This window comes from Mus caroli, chromosome 1 (genome assembly GCF_900094665.2).
Source record: "Mus caroli chromosome 1, CAROLI_EIJ_v1.1, whole genome shotgun sequence".
Taxonomy (NCBI): Eukaryota; Metazoa; Chordata; class Mammalia; order Rodentia; family Muridae; genus Mus; species Mus caroli.
This window is the reverse complement of record NC_034570.1, coordinates 130508550-130527832: the sequence shown is the minus strand read 5'-3', so window position 1 is coordinate 130527832 and position 19283 is coordinate 130508550. Positions and strand designations below refer to the sequence as shown.

General features: G+C 42.2%; 1 protein-coding gene across 2 annotated transcripts in view; it reads right to left on the bottom strand.

Moving 5' to 3' along the window:
* Dennd1b (DENN domain containing 1B) overlaps positions 1 to 13675 on the bottom strand; it is a 209379-nt gene extending 195704 nt beyond the window's left edge. Inside the window, exons 1-2 of one of the 2 annotated variants that reach the window (XM_021163128.2) lie at positions 13509 to 13675; positions 10971 to 11035 (exon numbers count right to left, since the gene is read on the bottom strand). In XM_021163128.2, coding sequence (XP_021018787.2) covers positions 10971 to 11035; positions 13509 to 13525 — 82 coding nt within the window. In that variant the 5' untranslated portion in view covers positions 13526 to 13675. The remainder of the gene's footprint in view (positions 1 to 10970; positions 11036 to 13508) is intronic. The other variant, XM_021163138.2, reaches the window with a different exon arrangement.
* Positions 13676 to 19283: the final 5608 nt, after the last annotated feature.

Here is a 19283-nt window from a genome sequence, read left to right as displayed (position 1 = left end):
GTGGTTGTGAGCCACCATGTGGTTGCTGGGATTTGAACTCTGGACCTTCGGAAGAGCAGTCGGGTGCTCTTACCCACTGAGCCATCTCACCAGCCCCCCTACATTTCTTTATTAACACATCTAGATTTTTTTCACAGTAAACATACAATCTTGATAAAAATGCTGCCCCTTACTGTCAAGATCGCACTGCAGGTATTCATCATGAAGCCACGTGTGTCAGCAAAGCAGCAAGCACCAAAACTTAGTGTTTAAGTCCTCTGTGGTAATAAAGTGTGTGTGTGTGTGTGTGTGTGTAATATAGATAGATAGATAGATAGATAGATAGATAGATAGATAGATAGATAATGTAATAACAGTTTATTAATCCAAATAAATTCATTAGTTGCTTTACAACTATTACAGAAATACTATTTGACTTATAGGAAAAAATTAAGTTATTCAAGATCTTTAAAATCAATCCCAAAATATTTACACAATTTCTTGCTCCATAACTGGGACCTGAAATACTTAGACTCTAACAGGAACTATTTCTAATTCCCTTCTAAAGCATTTTTATGCATACTATCTCAGGAGCAAAAATACATAGACCCTAAAGATATGTGTTGTTCCTAAGCATTAAATCACACCTATAGGGCTGGAGAGATTGCTCAGTGGTTGAGCACAATTGCCTAGGACTAGAGTTCAAGTCCCAGCACCACCCTGAGGTGCCCCCTCAGGCACCTGCATTCCTGTGCACACATCCATACACATTATTATTAGAAATAATAATTCTTTACAAGCACACACACACCTGAATTGGTAGAGTCTAAATCCAGCTAGAACGCACATAAAACAATAGTAGTCAGCTATATTTCACAGCTGCTTGGGGAACAAAGTATTAAGCCTGCCTGATGGTAATTAATTATAAATGTGATGACCAAACACACCCTTATATGACTGCATTTCTTCTACCAACCCCAGAAATATCTACTTCTGAAATGACTAATTTCTGGAAACTTACACATGACAGATGACCACTGAATATACTATACTGATAGCTATATGCTGTTTTTTACAGGTTCGAGTGGCAAATAAGAAGGAACTGAAAGAGGAAGGGCCTTGTCTGATCTTTATCATTTCTGCCTACCAAGTCACAGTCTGTGGTTTATCAACAGTTCTACTTTTAAAATGTCTTAAATGGAGCACCCATTTGATGTGATGATAAAAATCTGCAACCTTTCAGTCTTTTACACTGACCTTTTCTAAAAGATTTCAAAATCCCCACTAGGCTGAGGAGTACAAGACAATCTTATTCTAATTTCACTTTTGCCAAGTAATTCTGAACACCATTCATATATATACAACTTCCCAAAGTCCAGCACTTGACTTCAACAGCTGAAAATCTAGTGGACAACACTCAGGATGTCAGTGACCTAAATTACTCATCACCTTGTTGGTGTTGTTTTTAAATTCTGTAACTTCATTTGCCAAACTATGTGTTTTTAAAGAAAACAAGTTTGATGACCAACCTCTAGTAAATCCTCAATACCAGCTGAGGATTGCCATGCCTTGTCCAGCCCAGAGGCTGGGGATGTGGCTCAGTGTAGAGCTCAACCCAGGCACTGCTACAAAAAAATACACTAAAATAATAAGGATCCTGAGATAGCTCGACAGGTGCTTTCCTAGTGTTAAACTCACTGTACACACTGAGGAACCTGGAAGAGCCAGTAATGCCCAGCCAAGACAGGTTGCACTACACTAGCCGGAAGGAGTTCTTGGTTTTTCTCTTTAGCTCAGTGGTTCTCAACCTTCTTAATACTGTGACCCTTTAATAGAGTTTCTCATGCTGCAGTGAACCCCAGCCATAAGATTACTTTGTTGCTACTTCCTAACTGTAATTTTGCTGCTGTTGTGAATCATAATGTAAATATCGGATATGCAGGAAATCTGATATGGGACCCCTGTGAAAGGGTCACTCAATCCCCCAAAGGAGTTGCACTCCACAGGCCGAGGACCACTGCATTAGATGTGTTCATACCAAAACAGTCTCTCTCCTCTGAATCATTCACAAGAGTTTAAATAGGAAAACTCAAAATAATTTGAGGAAAAGATAATCACCTGCCACCCAGCTGATGGCTGGGAAATGTCTAGTAACCACACCATCCATCAGTGCAGAGTCCCTGTCCTCGGGCACACACGAAAATGGGGTGTGGAGCGGGGTGGGTGACTTCGTGTTACTGCTACATACCACGGCCTGTACTGCATTATTATAATTTGAAAGTGACACACCCCATTCAACAATGCCATCTTTTTATCTGTGCCTGACTCTAACTGGCACATGGAAAGGCTCCCTGGAAGGAATGAGAAGACTAAACATTCACATGGTGCTTAGGCACATCTTCCCACGACCTTGTTTATAAGAATACCACACTATAACTCTGGGACAGTGAGATGGCTCAGAGAGTAAATGTGCTTGCAGATTGTCCTCTGACCTTCTCCACACCCATGCCACAGTACAAGCGTGCATGTGGACATGCACTCTAAATAATAAAGAAATGCAATCTTAAAATTAAATAATAATAATAAAACAATTGCAGCCAAACTTAAAATTATTAGGGATTTCCAAAAATGTCTGGCTTTATAAACATCACTGTGAAATATCTCACTAGTGTTGAAGAACTGATTTATGAGAAACCTAATGGTTAAGAGCTTGGGCTCCATAGCAAAGAAACAGGTTCAAATCCCAGGTCTACCTCCTAAAGCTGTGCATGTTGGGGAAATGATTTAACCTTTCTCAACCTCCATTTTTCTTCCTGAAAAGAACGGTCTCTATCTCCTATAATAATAGTAAAGATAATATGGTATATACATACTTGGTATATTTCCAAATATGAATGAATGCCAAATATTGTTTTTAATCACTAATTCTCTAAAACATCTAGCTTGAAGTCTACTCAGGCAAATAAAAACATAATTGAGGGCCTTTAACTATGATGCTGCAGCTTTATTTTATTAACTGGGAAAGTTATACATATAAGAAAATTTAATGAATTTACTGCACATATAGTCTAAATATACTTATATACTTATTAAAGCCATTAATTCAAAAATTACCGAACATTAATGAAGCTGGGAGAAAGCCAGTAAAAGCCAACTAGAATGTTCCTTCATGACTAACCACACCTGCTTTCCATTTTATTTCATGTCATCCTTTGGCTGTGCTGCAGATTAACCCAGGGATCGCACATGCTAGTCAGGTACTCACTACTGAGCTACATCTCCAGTCCTAGACTGTATCTTTTTAATTAGTCTAAGTTTACAAGGCTTTTTTTAATTTACAATGTTCCCTTGAGGGCTGTCTATCAGTTGTTCACACCTCACTGTAAACTTACTCATATAAGTCCTTCAAGTAACACCCACCCACCTGATGTGTCATTTGAAGAGTTGGGGGGGAGCAGCTGGGTAATTTTCTAACAAAGTGCTTGGGATTGACACAGCCCTGGGTAGCAGGTAACTGCCCCACAGCCCCACAGGAAGAAAGAGGCTCACAACTGTTAAAACAACAGAGCAACTTCCCCTCTAGGAAACTGCAAGTTCCCCGATTCATTCTACTGTCCTGAGCATTAATGTCATCCAGGGCCCCACCCATGCTAGTCAAGAACTTACTGCTAAGCTATGGCCTCCTAAATAAAGACCTCTCAAAACTCAATCCAGGGCCACTATGGGCAAGGTTTTCACTAGGCCAATGACTGGCCCGTACACTAATACACATTCTTCTATAGATACAATTAATTGTTATCTGAAATAAATCAACTTATCATGAATTTTTATACAAATAATGTCCCACTTTGCTTGAAACATCAGTTCAATCTTTTATTTGTTTGTTTGTTTGTTTGTTTGTTAATTTTTTCGAGACAGGATTTCTCTGTATACCTGTCCTGGAACTCACTCTGTAGACCAGGCTGGCTTCGAACTCAGAAATCTGCCTGCCTCTGCCTCCCAAGTGCTGGGACTAAAGGCAAGCGCCACCACTGCCCAGCAACATCAATTCAATCTTACAACATAAGAATCTTAAGTTTTTAAGTGTAAAAATGTATACCACAGTAGACAAATATTGCCTCAGATTCACAAATCAAACACACATATTTGCAGGAAAAGACAGGAAACAGCATGAAAACACAAGAAAAATCTCCCAGGTACAGACTATTGTCACAAGTACTGCACAGGACAGTGAACACAAGTGGGGGTCCTGAGGCCCCACATCACAGTGGGGACCATCAAAATTCAAAGACAAGGAATCAACCTCAGACTACAGGGGCAGCAAAAGACATGAAACAATAAAGCAGCTATTAAGACCACATCATGGAGTACGAAATTCAGTTGCACCCTCCCCAAGTCACAAGGAGCACATCCAAACCAGTGGTGCTTAACCTACACTTTACACGGGCAGCAGCTCTGGGGAGAAACCCTAACACCTCACCCCACACAATCGTGAAAGAACACTCTTCACTCCTGGCTACTGGGAAAAATGGCATATTCCACGAATATGGTTCTAAAGAACCACAGTAAATTTTGTTCCCAGTTAGTATCTACGGGGAAATGAAGTGGTTTCATTTTCTTGAGCAACATAGTAGTATATAAATATTTCCAGTATAGATTGCCCTCATCTATCCTAGTACATCTGGATAGAGAAGGACTTGCACAGCACACACATGTTAATGCACAGAGACCAAGTATGCTAAGACAGGTATTCTAAGTACATTTGACTTGCAGAATTTCTGATGATGGTCAGTAACGTCAAATTTCCTAAAGCACTTCTACTCCTGGGCTGACTGGATTCTTGTGATGTGAGAAGAGGAAGGGAAGCAGGAATACTTGATATGAGAAATCTAAGCACTGAGTGCATCAAAATATCTCCATGGTGCGTGTGCGTGTGTGTGTGTGTGTGTGACCTTGAGCTATGGTCTCACTATATAGTAGAATGTGAGAATGCAGGAGATACTGCAATGCCCACTCTACATACATATATATTTCTGTTAGATTTCAAACCTGGAACAAAGTGGAGGGTGGCACCAGATTGTCTCTGCATTCCTTAGTCCCTACAAGTTACAGGGTCCTCCTGACTGATATATCCTACCCATACCCTGAACTTTCCAGTAGGTAGAAGGGACTGTCCTTCCCTATATAATACAAACATTTTGGTTACCTGCTCTCTTGGTACCTTTGGGCCTCCTGGCTGTTGGGCTAGTTCCCCTCTCTCCTCATGTGACACAGCTCAGTCTGGTCAGACATACCCTGGACTCTCCCACTCTAACTGCACTCTCTCTAACTATGTTCTCAAACATACCTACAATAAACTTACTCCTCCACCACACCTAGGAATAGCCATAGTTCCTTTCCTTTTTTAATTCTTTTTTTCATTTGGTGCCGAAACCCAAGAGCAGCCATTTTTGTTTCCTTTGCATTTCTTTCTTTCTTTCTTCATTCACTAGTGCTCCTGTACTGTCATACCCAGTTTGTGTTTAAAATTGCTCTACAAGCACAGTTGTTTAAAATAACTTCTGCAAGTAGGTCTCTGAATTAACTGACTCAGCATGTGGTCCAATGGCCAGCCCTAGCCTACATCCAATTGATACACTTTTTCATCCTGTATTCACTCAGGATGGCAGAGTCTGTGGTGAGCTTTCTCTTAGGAAAATAAATAATGTGGCTCATGGAGAATTTACTAGAAGGTAAACAGACACTTAATCAAGCTACCTCTATAGCTATACATGACTCTATTAAACTCTTTATGAACACAGTGAGTCGCAAAATGCTATATGCAGCAAACTATATCATCACACTATCGAGAAAAAATAGTGAAATGCAGGCTAATAAATGCCTTATTATACACGATACAGGGGAAACTAAAAATTATTCAACTTAAGATTCTGATTTAAGAAAATGAATGCTGTCAAATTATTAACATGAGTTGGAGATTTAAGAAGTAGATAATTCAATACCAAGTTGGATGATCTCATCAAAGTAAAATAAGATTAAAAAAAAAAAAAAAAAAAAAAAAAAAAAAAAAAAAAGCCCTGAAGCAAAGGGACTTGATCCTCAGAGAAATAATCCAGATAATACAGAAATAAAGGAAACAAAGTTTACTAAGGATATGTTTGAAACTGCTAATAACTACAAGTGTTAGATCAAAAGCATTTAATTTGAAGACATAAGTCTTATAAATGAAGAGAGGGAATCCAATCTTCTCAGTCTATAAAAAGAATTGTACCAGGAAAAGTGTGGTAATTGCTTTAAGAGGAATTATAATGAATTTATTAATTTCAGAAAACACAGGATTCGAGTTTTAGATGACCTGTAGCACATATCATTAACACTCTGTGCCCTCGAGTTATAAAACCAGGCCAGAGCACTGGGACAGTGATTAAACTCCGAGCATGGGGACAGTACTATAGACAAATGTCTTCATTTCCCTAGGCTTTTAATTTCTTCAAGAGAGTAGCACTTCCTATACCATAAGACTTCTGTAAGACTTAAGAACCTCGTCCACCAGGCGTGGTGGCGCATGCCTTTAATCCCAGCACTCGAGAGGCAGAGGCAGGTGGACTTCTGAGTTCAAGGCCAGCCTGGTCTACAAAGTGAGTTCCAGGACAGCCAGGGCTACACAGAGAAACCCTGTCTCGAAAACAAAAAACAAACAAACAAACAAACAAGCAAGAAACTCGTACTTTTTTTTTAATCTACAGACTTGTGCTTGACTTCAAGTAAACACTCCATAAATATTAGCTGCTGCCGCCGCTGCTACTTCTTACAGTTAGCAACGGAGATGGAAGGGCACAACACAGAGAGAGCAGAATCCTGGAGCCAAAAAAGAAAGCCTTAGAGAAGGCATCTTTGACTAAGGAAGAGTTAGTTTTCATTTCTGTGAAATGTCCGGTCTCTTTGGAGAAAGTGCTGTCAGCAAAGGAGCATAAGTTTTGTTATTAGAACTCCAGCAAGGCTGTCTCTGCTCTCTCTACTTCCCTGCCTCTGTGGGAAAGTGGGGGAGCAGAAGGGTGGCAAAGGCTTGGAGAGCCACCAAGAACAGCATTAAGATATAAACCATGGCACTGTGCTCTGGAATACAAGCTACTGGAAGATTGTCTTGCCAGGAAAGTCTCCATTTGAAAAACAGAGGCCAAAGCCAACATGAAGACATTACCAGAAACAACTCTATTAACCAGGGCAGAACAGAGACCCAACATCAGTTCTCTCAGAGCAAGCTTCAAATCTGTAGAGACTCAAAACAAAACTAACTTATTTTGCAGTATTCTAAAATGTGTTGTGTTCAGAAATAAGAATAAAATGCCTTGAAACAAGTGCAGACAGCAACAGACTAGATGAAGAGACGGCATGTCAAGCTATAGTTCACCAACTAACCAATCAAATCCAAATGAACCAAAACAGTTAGTTAGTGACTTCTCTCTGGGAACTAGAGAAATGAGTCCCCAACTAAGAGCATTTGTTGCTCTTGCAGGATTCAAGGTCAGTTCCAGTAGCATCCAGGCCAGGTGGCTCACAAGCACCTGGAACTCCAGCTCCAGGGGACTCCCAGCCCTCTTCTGACTTCTATAGGCACCAATCTGTGCACACATACACTCACATAAAGAGAAATAAACTTTATTTTTTAATCTTATATTTGACCATATATATGATGAAAAAATGAATGAACAAAGTGGTGCTCTCAACGACCCTTTACAAAGAATACTTCAACTAGTCTCCTAGTATCTACTCCTTGCAAATTATTTAGCAGGCCACTTACAACCCTGACCACAGCCCTCCATCCCTACAGGGTCAATGATGTCCTCCTAAGCAATGGTCATAGCCATGACAACTCTGGCCACTGAGGTTCAACAAGACAGTTTCTGAGGGATTTTAGCAAAGAAAATTTCTGGCTCTAAAGAAAGAGTCATAAAAGCCAAGGCCCCAGCTGGGCAGTGGTGGCGCACCTCTTTAATCCCAGCACTTNGGAGGCAGAGGCAGGCGGATTTCTGAGTTCAAGGCCAGCCTGGTCTACAAAGTGAGTTCCAGGACAGCCAGGGCTACACAGAGAATCCGTCTCAAAAAAACAATTAAAAAAAAAAAAAAAAAAAAAAAGCCACAGCTCCCTCCTCCTCCCCTTCTAAGGTCTGCTGATAGCCATCTTGACACCACAAGGTATCTAACCCTTCAGATGATAGGACTGTAATTTCATAATAAGAGCTAATGATTCACCCAATGGCATCCCTCTTATGCAGACTGTCAAACGCCTAATTTACATGGCTTAGTCTCCAAGTGGATCATAATGATGAAACAAACTTCCAAACAAGCCAAAATACAACCCAGGGTCTTGATAAAACAGACAAGTATTGACAGTTAAAAAAGAAATATGCTAATACTTTTCAAAGAATTTCCACATATTTCCCCTTATATGTTTACCAGTAAAAATAAATAAATAAATAAAGGTAATTAATAAGAGATTATAGACACATCAATCTCTCAATCTGGCATAAAGTTATACATCTAGAGCCCACTTAGTTATGAATACCATGACTTTTTAGGACATAAAAGATGATAGCTTCATAGAACCTAAAATAGTCATTATGTTTATAAGACTTAAAGCATCAGTGAAGGAGGAAAAGGTAATGTTTTTGATGTGGTTGAATATAGCTTTAAAGGAAGTCTTTAAGCCAGGTGTAGTGGCACACCCCAATCCTAGCACTCAGGAAACTAAAGTTCAAAGATCCCAAGTTTGAGGCCAGCCTGACCTACAGTAGTCAGATAGTGAGAAACAGTATCCGAAAAAAAGAAGAAGGAAAGTTCTAAGTCTTTAGAAGCTGCTGTAGAGTACAAAGCTAGAATGGACTAGGAGCTGAGGCTCCAGCTCGGTGGTTCCGAGTTTCATAGAATGTGCATGTGGTATTAAGTTCAGTCTCTAACAATGTCCCAGTTGGGGGATGGGGAGGGATTGATTTGAGGTAGTCCTGACAATTCTCTGAGCTACAAAGATGGATCAGTGGGTAAAGAGCTTGCCTCCCGTAGGTTAAAACCTAAGTTCAGATTCCCATAACTCAAGTTCAGTGAGGTAGTAGGCATCCATAATCCCAGCTCCAGGAGGAAACAGGAGGTGGAGACAGACAACCTCCCCAAGCCCACCCCAGAACCCAAGGGCAGCTAGCCTGGTGGTATACACAGAAGCTGTGAACAACAGAGACCTCATCACAAACAAGGTAGAAGGTAAGGGCCAAAACTTGAAATTCTCTTCTGACCTCTACACAGACACTATGGCAAGCGTGTGCTAGCACTCACACACAGGAACATAGACACTAATGTGTTCACAAAGCACAGACACAAAGAATGGACTGACCAGCTTGAGGAGGAGCTGAAATTGTTTATCTTGTCCATTTACGATATGCCCAACTTCGCCAGACCATATAAACTGCTAAAATACAAATGAAGATGTCTCTGGAAAGCACTGACTTTACAGCAGCCACAAGGCAAGATGGCAATAAAAGAAGTTAGTAACAGCTGCACACTGGAAGAACCAGTCATAAAAAGCAGAAGGAGCAAAGGGAGGAAGCAAGGACAAAACCACAGAGCCATTACACGAAGGTCTCGGACTCTCTAACACATGCGCAAACCAGCTGTTATAGGAAGCAGTTTCATACTTTCATAAGACCTGAAGAACACACGCTTACAATGATAAAGTGCCGAATCTTCCCAAAAGAACCTTTCCTGTTGTATAACATATCTGATGAGCACTGCTCCACACACCTGAGGTTAATAGCATGGTAGTTCTTTTAAGGCTAACTCATACCATCAATACACTATAAATTTAAGTAGGGTTTGAAAAACTAATACACAAGTGTGTGTGTGTTCGCTGGAACATTCCCAAACTGCACAGAGGATGTGGCTGTGCCTGGGGAGATCACATGGGAACAAACGACCTGGAGAGCAATGAAGATGACTTCTCTAATTGGAGGAGAACCTTAGGAGTTCTTGTTAGCCGGCAAACCTGAGCAGAGCTGTAGTTCCAGCAGACCAGAAATGAACCACACAAGCATTCTGGAGCCAAGAATGCGTGTGATTTCCTACCTAAAATTAGCCATGCCTATTTCACCACAGCTGGGCTGGGCTGGGCTCCTCTATTTTAAGGTGTGCGGAGCCAAATTACTTAAGAGTATATAATTGCTGACACCGGACTAAGAATGTCAGAAACTTTCCTCCCAGGCTTCAGGATGGCTAACTGGTTTCCAGAAAACCCCACACTTAATGGCCTTGCCATTTGGGGCTAAGTACCCTGCTAATGAGCCCTGTACTACACACAGACATGAAGACATATCGTTCACAAGACAAGCAAAAAGGAGATGCCCCTTTGTCTGTGACTGATACGCCACTCCCAAACATACAGATGCTATAGCAAAAGTGATGGAAGATGGACAGAAGTCACAATACTTTAAACAGTAAATATTTGTTTTTCCATAAGAGTGTATAGGTCTTCCAAGTTGTGCCACCCATGTTTACCTCCCCAAGTGCTGTGCAACTAGGATAAACCCAACCGAAGAGGCTACTCAGCCTACACACTTCACTCCAGAAACAGCAGGAGGGACTGCTGAAGGTCCCTTTGGTACTAGCAGGAGAATTTGTGTTATTTTCTGTTTAATGGTGCTGACTTTTCAAATACAGATGAAAGAAAATGAAAAAGCATCCCTTCCCACCAAGAACAAGGGCAGTTTTGTCAACGGGGAATGAAACGGAGCTGCAGGTTGAAATCCAAGCTGCACAGATAGCATCCATGATTTCTACAACCCCAAAGCAAAGGCCTAGCCTCTCTTTTACCACTAGCAATTTGAGATAGTGGAATAGACACCTGGAGCTATCAGGTTCCTGACACTATCAAGCTCTGGCAGAACACAGTAGGAACACTTGTCTGGACACACTCGATTACGTTAGGAGTAAAGAAACGCACATACCTTCATTTTCAGAGGCATGACACTTCACTTTCAATACCAAGTCAAAAGTTCTTTCTGGATTTTCCCTAAAATAAAGAGAACCTTGTTATATTTACTTTGCACAGAAAAATAGCCATTATCTATAAAGCTTCTATATGAGGATATTCCTATACATGTGGGCTTTTGTGGTGCTAAGAATTAAGCCCAAAGCCTGTCCATGTTGAAAACTCCATCCCTATAATTTACTGACTTTTTATTTTTTCTTGTTATTTGGGACAGGGCTTCTCTGTGTTGCCTTTGTTGTCCTAGAACTCACTCTGTAGACCAAGCTAGCCTCAAACTCAGAAATCTGCCTGCCTCTGCCTCTGCCTCTGCCTCCCGAGGACACCACCACTCTAAATCTAGTCTTTTTCCTGTCTCAGCATACTTCTATGATATTCCCGACTTGGTAGCAGAAATAGAAATGAAAATGTTTTATCAGTTTGATAAGAGTTATAGCTCAGACTTTGGAGTTCTGGATCAGGGGGCAAAGTGTGTCAGCTGTCAGAATGCTTTCTCACCTATAATGCACCCTGTCCACCTCAGAGTACCAGCAAATCAATGTGGGAAAGAATACCGTCGAGTAGTATTTTCACCCTCCTGAATCAAAAATGGAAAGCCAGTACACCCTTAAGCATCTTCTCACACTGTCACAGATCTAACATAGGCTGGCCAGCTTTCTCCAGAGGATAAAAACCTCAGACTCACAGACACGTTCTCCATAGATAGGATATTGTGCACAGGCTTTCCTGAGGTCTTTATCGTACTTGAACATGCTCAAAGTAGAGAGCTGTTCACACACTCCAAGGTAAAAAACTAACAAAAATTATTTTCTTAATATCAATTATTTTTAAGGAATTTGGACATTGGCCTCCTCATTAAATCCCCCCTTCCTTCCCCCCCCCCCCCCCCCCCCCCCGTGGCCCAGTATAAAAGGGGCTGCTTGGCCCCTCTCTTACCCTCTTGCCTCTCTTTTACATCTTGCTCCTTTGTTCCCCCCCCTTCCCCCCCCCCCCCACACACACAGAGAACAGAAAGTTTGTTCAGTTCCTTCACAAGTACTAGTTTGGGTTTTTGGGTTTTGTTTTTTTTTCTTCCTAACTTCTTATACTACATGCTTAGCCCATTTATTTGGTACATTTCAAAAGGCAGACTGAAATATAGTGAGATACTCAAAGCAAACAAAAATTGGTATTGTAGAGTTTCTTTCCATCAGAAGGTATAAGATTATGTCTGGGGATGTAAACCGGGCGTGGTGGCGCACGCCTTTAATCCCAGCACTCGGGAGGCAGAGGCAGGCAGATTTCTGAGTTCGAGGCCAGCCTGGTCTACAAAGTGAGTGNAAAAAAAAAAAAAAAAAAAGTCTGGGGATGTAGCTCACCAGTACACAGTATCTGCCCTAGAGTGCTTGAAGCCTTGGGTTTGACCATAATGGGAGGGAGAGGCAGGGGACTGTTAAAGGAAAAGACATCACAATGCACAAAAGTGATGATGTGTATTTCAATTACTCCTGTTAAGACTAGTGCCTGTGTATATTGGCTTGTTTAATACATAATTTCTTTAAGATATTAATGCTACCTCTCACTTCTAAACAAACACTGATTTTAAATATTTACATATTTACATATATATATACATATATTATATGACATTCTTTAGAACTGGAGGGAAAGACAACCCATACAAATTAATTTATAAATATCCACTTCTCCACTTCCTCATCCCACCATAAAACGGGCTCCAGCAATCTTTTTTTTTTAGTTCCCTCATAGTACAATTAATTGTCCAAAGAGTAAGTTGTGTGGTTTTTTTTTTTTTTTAAATCACCCTGTCCTCTATGGTGTCAAACATTAAAGGAAATATTCTAAAATGTATAACATTTCTATCTTCATAAGATATTTAGAATTTGTCTTAGGTAAATAAATCCTGACTCGGTTATACTTCTTTGCAATCTACAGGGCCTTTCACTGTGGCTCTAACACACAGCGAGGTAGAACGGAAGAGGAGGGGGCGGTCAAAGAAGAGATTTCTTCCCAAAGTAAAGTTTCCAGAGAAAAAGCTGCAAATACCCATCTCTAAGACACCTCCAAGCAGAGCCGCCACCGTTATTCAAATTGCTTTTTACCTACTCCCTAGAGCCACCTTAGTGCATATACCACTCTGCAAGCAGCACACACACTCAGCGGCTGCACAAACAAACACCGCTTTCATTTTAAACGAAAGGAAAGCATCAGAAAGCCACCCTGGCCACCCTGGAAAATCACCCTAAAGGGAACAACGGCGATCCTAACGCCGGGGGAGCGGTTCCCTAACCACCGCTCGCAGAGCTGCCCGCCGGTCTGCCGGTCCGCGGGTCCGCCGGTCCGCCCGCCCGCCCGCCGCGGCGCACGGCCGACCGGCCCAGGGAAGACGGGTCGCCGGCCGGGCAGGCTTTGCGGCCTAGCGCCGACCTCCGCGCAGCGGGCCGTACCGGGCAGGCCGCACCCGGGGCCGCGGAGGCCTGGCCCCGCCGCCGCTCACCTGGTCCTGCGGTCCATGGTCACATGTCGCTGCGGGGCCGCCGTCGCCCCGCGCCCGCACGCCCGCACACCGTCCGGGAGGCGCTGCTCCGAGCGGCGGCCGGCCCACGGCGCCCTCCGCGGCCTCGCGGGGACAGCACCGCGGCGACGCCGCCCCCGCCCCTGCCCCCGCCTCTCGGTTCCCGCGACCCGGCCGGCGGCGGCTTCGCCACCTTCCGCGAACCAGGAAGTCGGCGGGAGGGGGAGGGGGCGCTCGGGGACGCGCCCTGCGGCTGCACCTGGTCGCGCGGGCCCGGGGCAGGATCTGCCCTCCTGCTGTCCTGGGCACCAGCTCCTGCTGTCCCCGGCCTGGGAAAGCACTTCTGCCCCGGGGTTCCCACATCACGACTCCCATTCATTGCAAATTGGGAGCTCGAGTGGATGCTCCGGCTTCCGCCTCACTCCTGCCCGTGGCCCCGGTAGTGCTCTCTCGGAAACCCAGAGCCGCCCCCTCCTGATTCAGGAATGTTCAGACTTTATGCACCTGCTAACCAGCTCTGCCAAACCGCTCAAGGACAGGCTCCAGTTGCCGGCACATATGGGAAACACATTCCTGCAACAGACACCGATGCACAGTCAGGGACTTAACTTTTGAACACACAGTAGCAGGCCCCCTAGAGTGTCGTTCTAGGGGAGCTGAGAGGGCACCACGAAGGATGGAGGAGGTGGAACCTGATGTGTTTCTGTAAGCAGTGATAAACACTGGCTCGGTGTTTTCAACACCTGAACTATAGGTAGGTACCTTACTCCAGAGCAAGAGACTGGATCTGAGATAAGGAAGCAGTGGGCAGTGGCAAAGTTGGAATCTAACCAAGCTCAGCTGTTGCTGATTCTTACTGTGGCTTCTTACTGCCTTGTCTGCTGCTGTCTCGGATGCAGGATCTACTAAGAAGACATTTAGAAAGATTTATGGTAGACGTTGAAAACATTGTCCAGGGCTGGAGAGTTACACAGACTCCCTAGGGACTGGAGAAGGCTTTCTCCCAGCTAGCATTCCCCCTTGACAAGGCTAGAGTGATGGTCATGCAGTAAGGGTTACTTCAGACTGTATCCATCCACACAGAAAGTAAGAGAATGAGGAAACCAACGTGGTATGAATATGGTATGAGTCACGACACATAAAAGTCAGACACGGAACCTTGGAAAATAAAGACTAGATTTGATCTTAAACTTTCCTGCTAAAAAAAATGGTGTTGCTCCATCAAGATAGAAAGACATAGTCCACAGCCACAAACCTCTTACTTAAAAGAAATGAGCTCCCAATGTGGTTGAAAAACAAAACAAAATATCAGTGCATACTGTTTTTGTCACAGCTTGTCTTGGCGTGGGATATTAACTTCAGTTTCTCGCTTCCTACATTTGTAAAATGGGAATTATGACTCGACTATCACATGAGGACTGTGCTGTTCAAGTTTAAAATTGCAATGCTTCTTGTGAGACATTTGGAGAAATCAGTGAATTTCCGTTTCACAATTAGGCCAACTATACCATGTTTATATGGTTTTCCCATATGAAGACTTTTGCTGCCTAACTAACAAGTAAGTAACTAAAAAACACTTCTGCCCCAAGAGTTCCTGAAATGCGAGAGCTTCTTCCATTATAATTAATTCTTCTCCAAAGAAAGCAATCCTGTCTACGGCGACTGTGCCATGAATTCTTAGTTTGGGATGAGAAAATAGTAACAAATGTTTTCAATGTCCATTGTTGGAATTATATAAAATGACAGGTACTCTATAAAGTTAAGATTGTTACTTATTCAAGCTGTACTAAGTATGAAGACAAAATGCCCCATATTTTTACTCTGTATCAATCACATTTGAGGCCAACTATAATAAAGAGTTAGATATTATTGATCTTAATAAATAAACACAGACAGGTATGATTTATATACATAGTTTATCGTAAATTAGTGCAGATAGAAGTTGGAATAAACCTGTCATGGTAGTATGTTTATTAAAACCAGTGGTATAATTTTGGTAATGTTTGCTTCATAGAAAACAACATTACTAATAGAGAAGTTTATAGAAGGCAAATAATCAAATCGGTTGTCACATTTTCCCAAGATCATATTTCAGCAGTAATATTTCGTACTTGACAATAACATTTTTAGAACCATAGTAATTCAAGAACAAGATACTATAATATACTATTGGCAAGGAGCACATAACAGGACCAGACTATAGATTAGTGGTAGAGTAGTTGCCTACCACCTACAAGGTTCTGGTTTGATCCCCAGCACAAGAAGAGGAGAAAAAAGTAAAATATATTCTTCTGCTCATGACTGTGGTAATCTAAGAATATGATCTTGATGATGAATGTGGTGATGTCTATTACTAAGTTGGGTTCAGCTTTGACACAATTTAATAGTGGGAGAGGAGGTGAATTAAGATACACTAACATGTCCATAGGACTATCTATTTCAACTTACACTTCTGTCATGTTTTTGGTTGGTTGGTTGGTTTCGGGTCTTGTTTTGTTTTGTTTTAATAGTGGTTTCCTGGTAGTAGTGTAGCTCTTTTGATCTTTTTACATAGAAACTTTCTAAACCATTATGTTTGAGCTTTTCCTTCAATACCTGATTGTGCCCATTTTCCTCAAGCTACACCCAAATGGTCTCTGGCTGATGTTATTACCTGTTGGAGATGTGGAAGAACCCAAGTCTGGTGCAAGCATGGTTGGTCTTGTGAGCCAGCTCCTCTGTTTCTCAAAGTATGGATAACCACAGAGATAAGCACATGTGTCTTCGAAGTGACATGTTATTAGTGTATAGGAGTACCCCTTCCCAGTCCCTTCCCTCTGGGAAGAAGAAAGAGGCACACGGGACTCTCAAAGGTATTTAGAAAATAATTCCAGCACTAATGCTTTAGATATAATACAGCCCAAGCATCTTGGCTCTTAGAATAAGTATCAATTATATCTGTGGATAAATTGCATTTATTTTTGCCATTAAATGTGCTTCCCATTCATCTTTTTTCTTTTCTATGTTCCTTCCCAGCTTTTTAAAAACTTGATATTTTTCATGTTATCATTTCTGACCTCCTTCTGCTCTAACCTAAAGCTGGAAGTGGTGGACTCCCTGTTCATTAACTAAACACACGTTGGCTCTGGGCTTATCAGTTTATCTCGAAGTTTAAGGTTTCAAATAACTAACTTAGAATCCAGTTTTTGAGGCACCCTGCTCCTCTACTGTAGCTGCCACTGCCACATTCTAATCGGCCATGCCCCAGAATCTAACTCTACATGGATTCCTCTTTAACATAAGCAAATAGTTATCAATTTCAAATGATGAATTACATTTATTTTGCTATTAAGCACTTAATAAAAATATTATCAAAAACCATATGATAAAACACTTTTCTTTCCTCTTCTCCAAGTAACGTATCCCAAGTTGTAAAATAAATTATCTTACCTCTGACCAGCTTCTGCTAGTTCACACTTATCTTCATTCCTCAGCCTTCCAGACATTGGAAAACCTCAAACAGCCCTTGAAATGCAGAGCAGAGACTATTGGCAGGAGAACAGGACCAGGAGATTATAAACAGAGGGCTTGAATTTTCTTCAGGGACTCTGAAAAGTCTCTCTTGAACTTTGAGAAGCATACAATGTTTGTGTAACCCTACACACTGCATGGGAAGCAAGTGCCTGACCCCACCCACAAGATACTTCACATAAATAAAACATCATCATTGTGTGACAGCCCTGCTCACACCCACTGAATGCTTCAGTGGAGTGAGTAATCACATTCAAAGAGCAAGGTCATTAGAATTTACTGGAAGGACTCAGAAGATACTGTCTAATACGATACTGGTGATCCAACAAAATCAGCAACCTTTATAAACAACCTTAATCCTGATTTAAAAGGACATTCCAAAGAACATATCCGCTTGCCAAGTTCTACTTTCCTAAAATGCAATCAATCACTAGACAAACATGACAGGTATAACCATACACAACAGGCTCAGGGGTGCAAGAAGATGCAGCATGCCAGCCATTAGAACTCAGTCAAATAAACACCAGGGCAAAAACATAACTCTATGGCACAAGGTTCCTTGAAGACAAAAGAGACTGACAATCCCAACAGATTTGATGGCTCCCTCCCTCCCTCATTCTTTCTACCCAGACAAGATAAAAATTAAAACCAGGGGTTCTCTTGGGTGCCAAAAGTATGGGCATCGCCTCACCTCCTTACTGGTGTCTGGTGTCTGGTAGAGTGAGAAAACTGCTGTACCCTTCTGTGGGAAGGCAGAAGAAACTGCCCAAGATCTTAATTCCATGTGGCTTATATTTATTTTCTTTGTGAAAAGATACTGTCTCACACACTTTTCTCCATTCTCTGTTCACCATGGAGTGGTTTTCTTGCTGTCCTCTTGAGATGACCAACAGGGACAGCTGGGCGTGGCTAGAATGGGAAGGAAGCTTTAGGATCCATGACTCAGCCTGATCTGACACTGTTGACATCTTCAGGTGACAACAGTGTTCTTGCATCGGTGAGGACAAATGGCACTTTCAGCCTGCTACATGGATACTTCCTGAGTCTTTCCTTCATTTCCTTCATGGAAAGAGTTATGTATCAGGAACAGGCACCCTAGTGTGTGCTGAGTACAGTAATTACACTGTGTCCTCAATGCAGTCACTCAAGACATCTACCCAATAAGCACTGCTAATCCCCATTCTGTGGTGGCATAAATAAAGCCATTGATTGCTATGTGATTCATTCACTCATTACCTCTGATTTCCAACACAAATATGTTGTACTTCTTCTTTGAATAAGCAGGTATTAATCCTTAAGTAATGCATGCCTGGATGTCTGTGCCAAGCCCTAATAGTAGGATTGGAAGTAAAGCTTTAAATCTAGTGGTCTTCTCAAGCAAGCCAACTGGTAAACCCTTTCTAATCTGTGAAAGCAAAGAGACACATGTTTTGTCTTGATATTTGAGTCACCATATCATGTCATACACCAGAGGCACAGGCTTTCTCAGGTTTGCCTTTATCATTGCCAAGTTCTTTGTGACCATTGTATTAGCTGGTCCCTCCACAGTCCTGTGAGGTGTAGATGGTGGGTAAAGCAGGCACCATAAAGGAAGCTCTCTCTCTCTCTCTCTCTCCAGGGACATTTTATTCCTAAGATTGACTGTATGGAAGAGTGTACTTCCCCATCTACCAGAGGCACCCAGAAAGAGAAGTTAGTCCACATAATACCACAGAACCATTTCTGAAACCCATTTTCTTTATAAAGAATGTGCCTTCTCTCTGGCTGGGACATTAGCTCATTCAAGACAAAACTAAGCTTCACGTGAACCTCTAGCACTTGCTAGTTGATGATATCTGATAGTTTTTAAATGGAGACAATAAACAATACTCAATGCTTAGGTAGGATTTAGAAAGCATTATATAAGAAACTAAAAGAGGGCTGGGCACTGGTGGCACATGACTTTACACTCCTTTAATCCCAGCCTTTAGGAGGGCGAGGCAGAGGTGGGCAGATCTTTGTGAGTTTGAGGTCAGCCTGGTCTACAGTGTGAGCTCCAGGGTAGACAGCCAAGTCTACAGAATGAAACCCTTGATTGGAGGTGGGGAGTGGGGGAGAAGAGAAAAGAATGGGGTTGGGGAGAGGAGAGAGAGAGAGAGACAGAGACAGACAGACAGAGAGAGAGAGAGACAGAGACAGAGACAGAGACAGAGACAGAGAAAGATTAATCTGCTACTGTTTCTACTCCATCCTCATATTACAGAAATG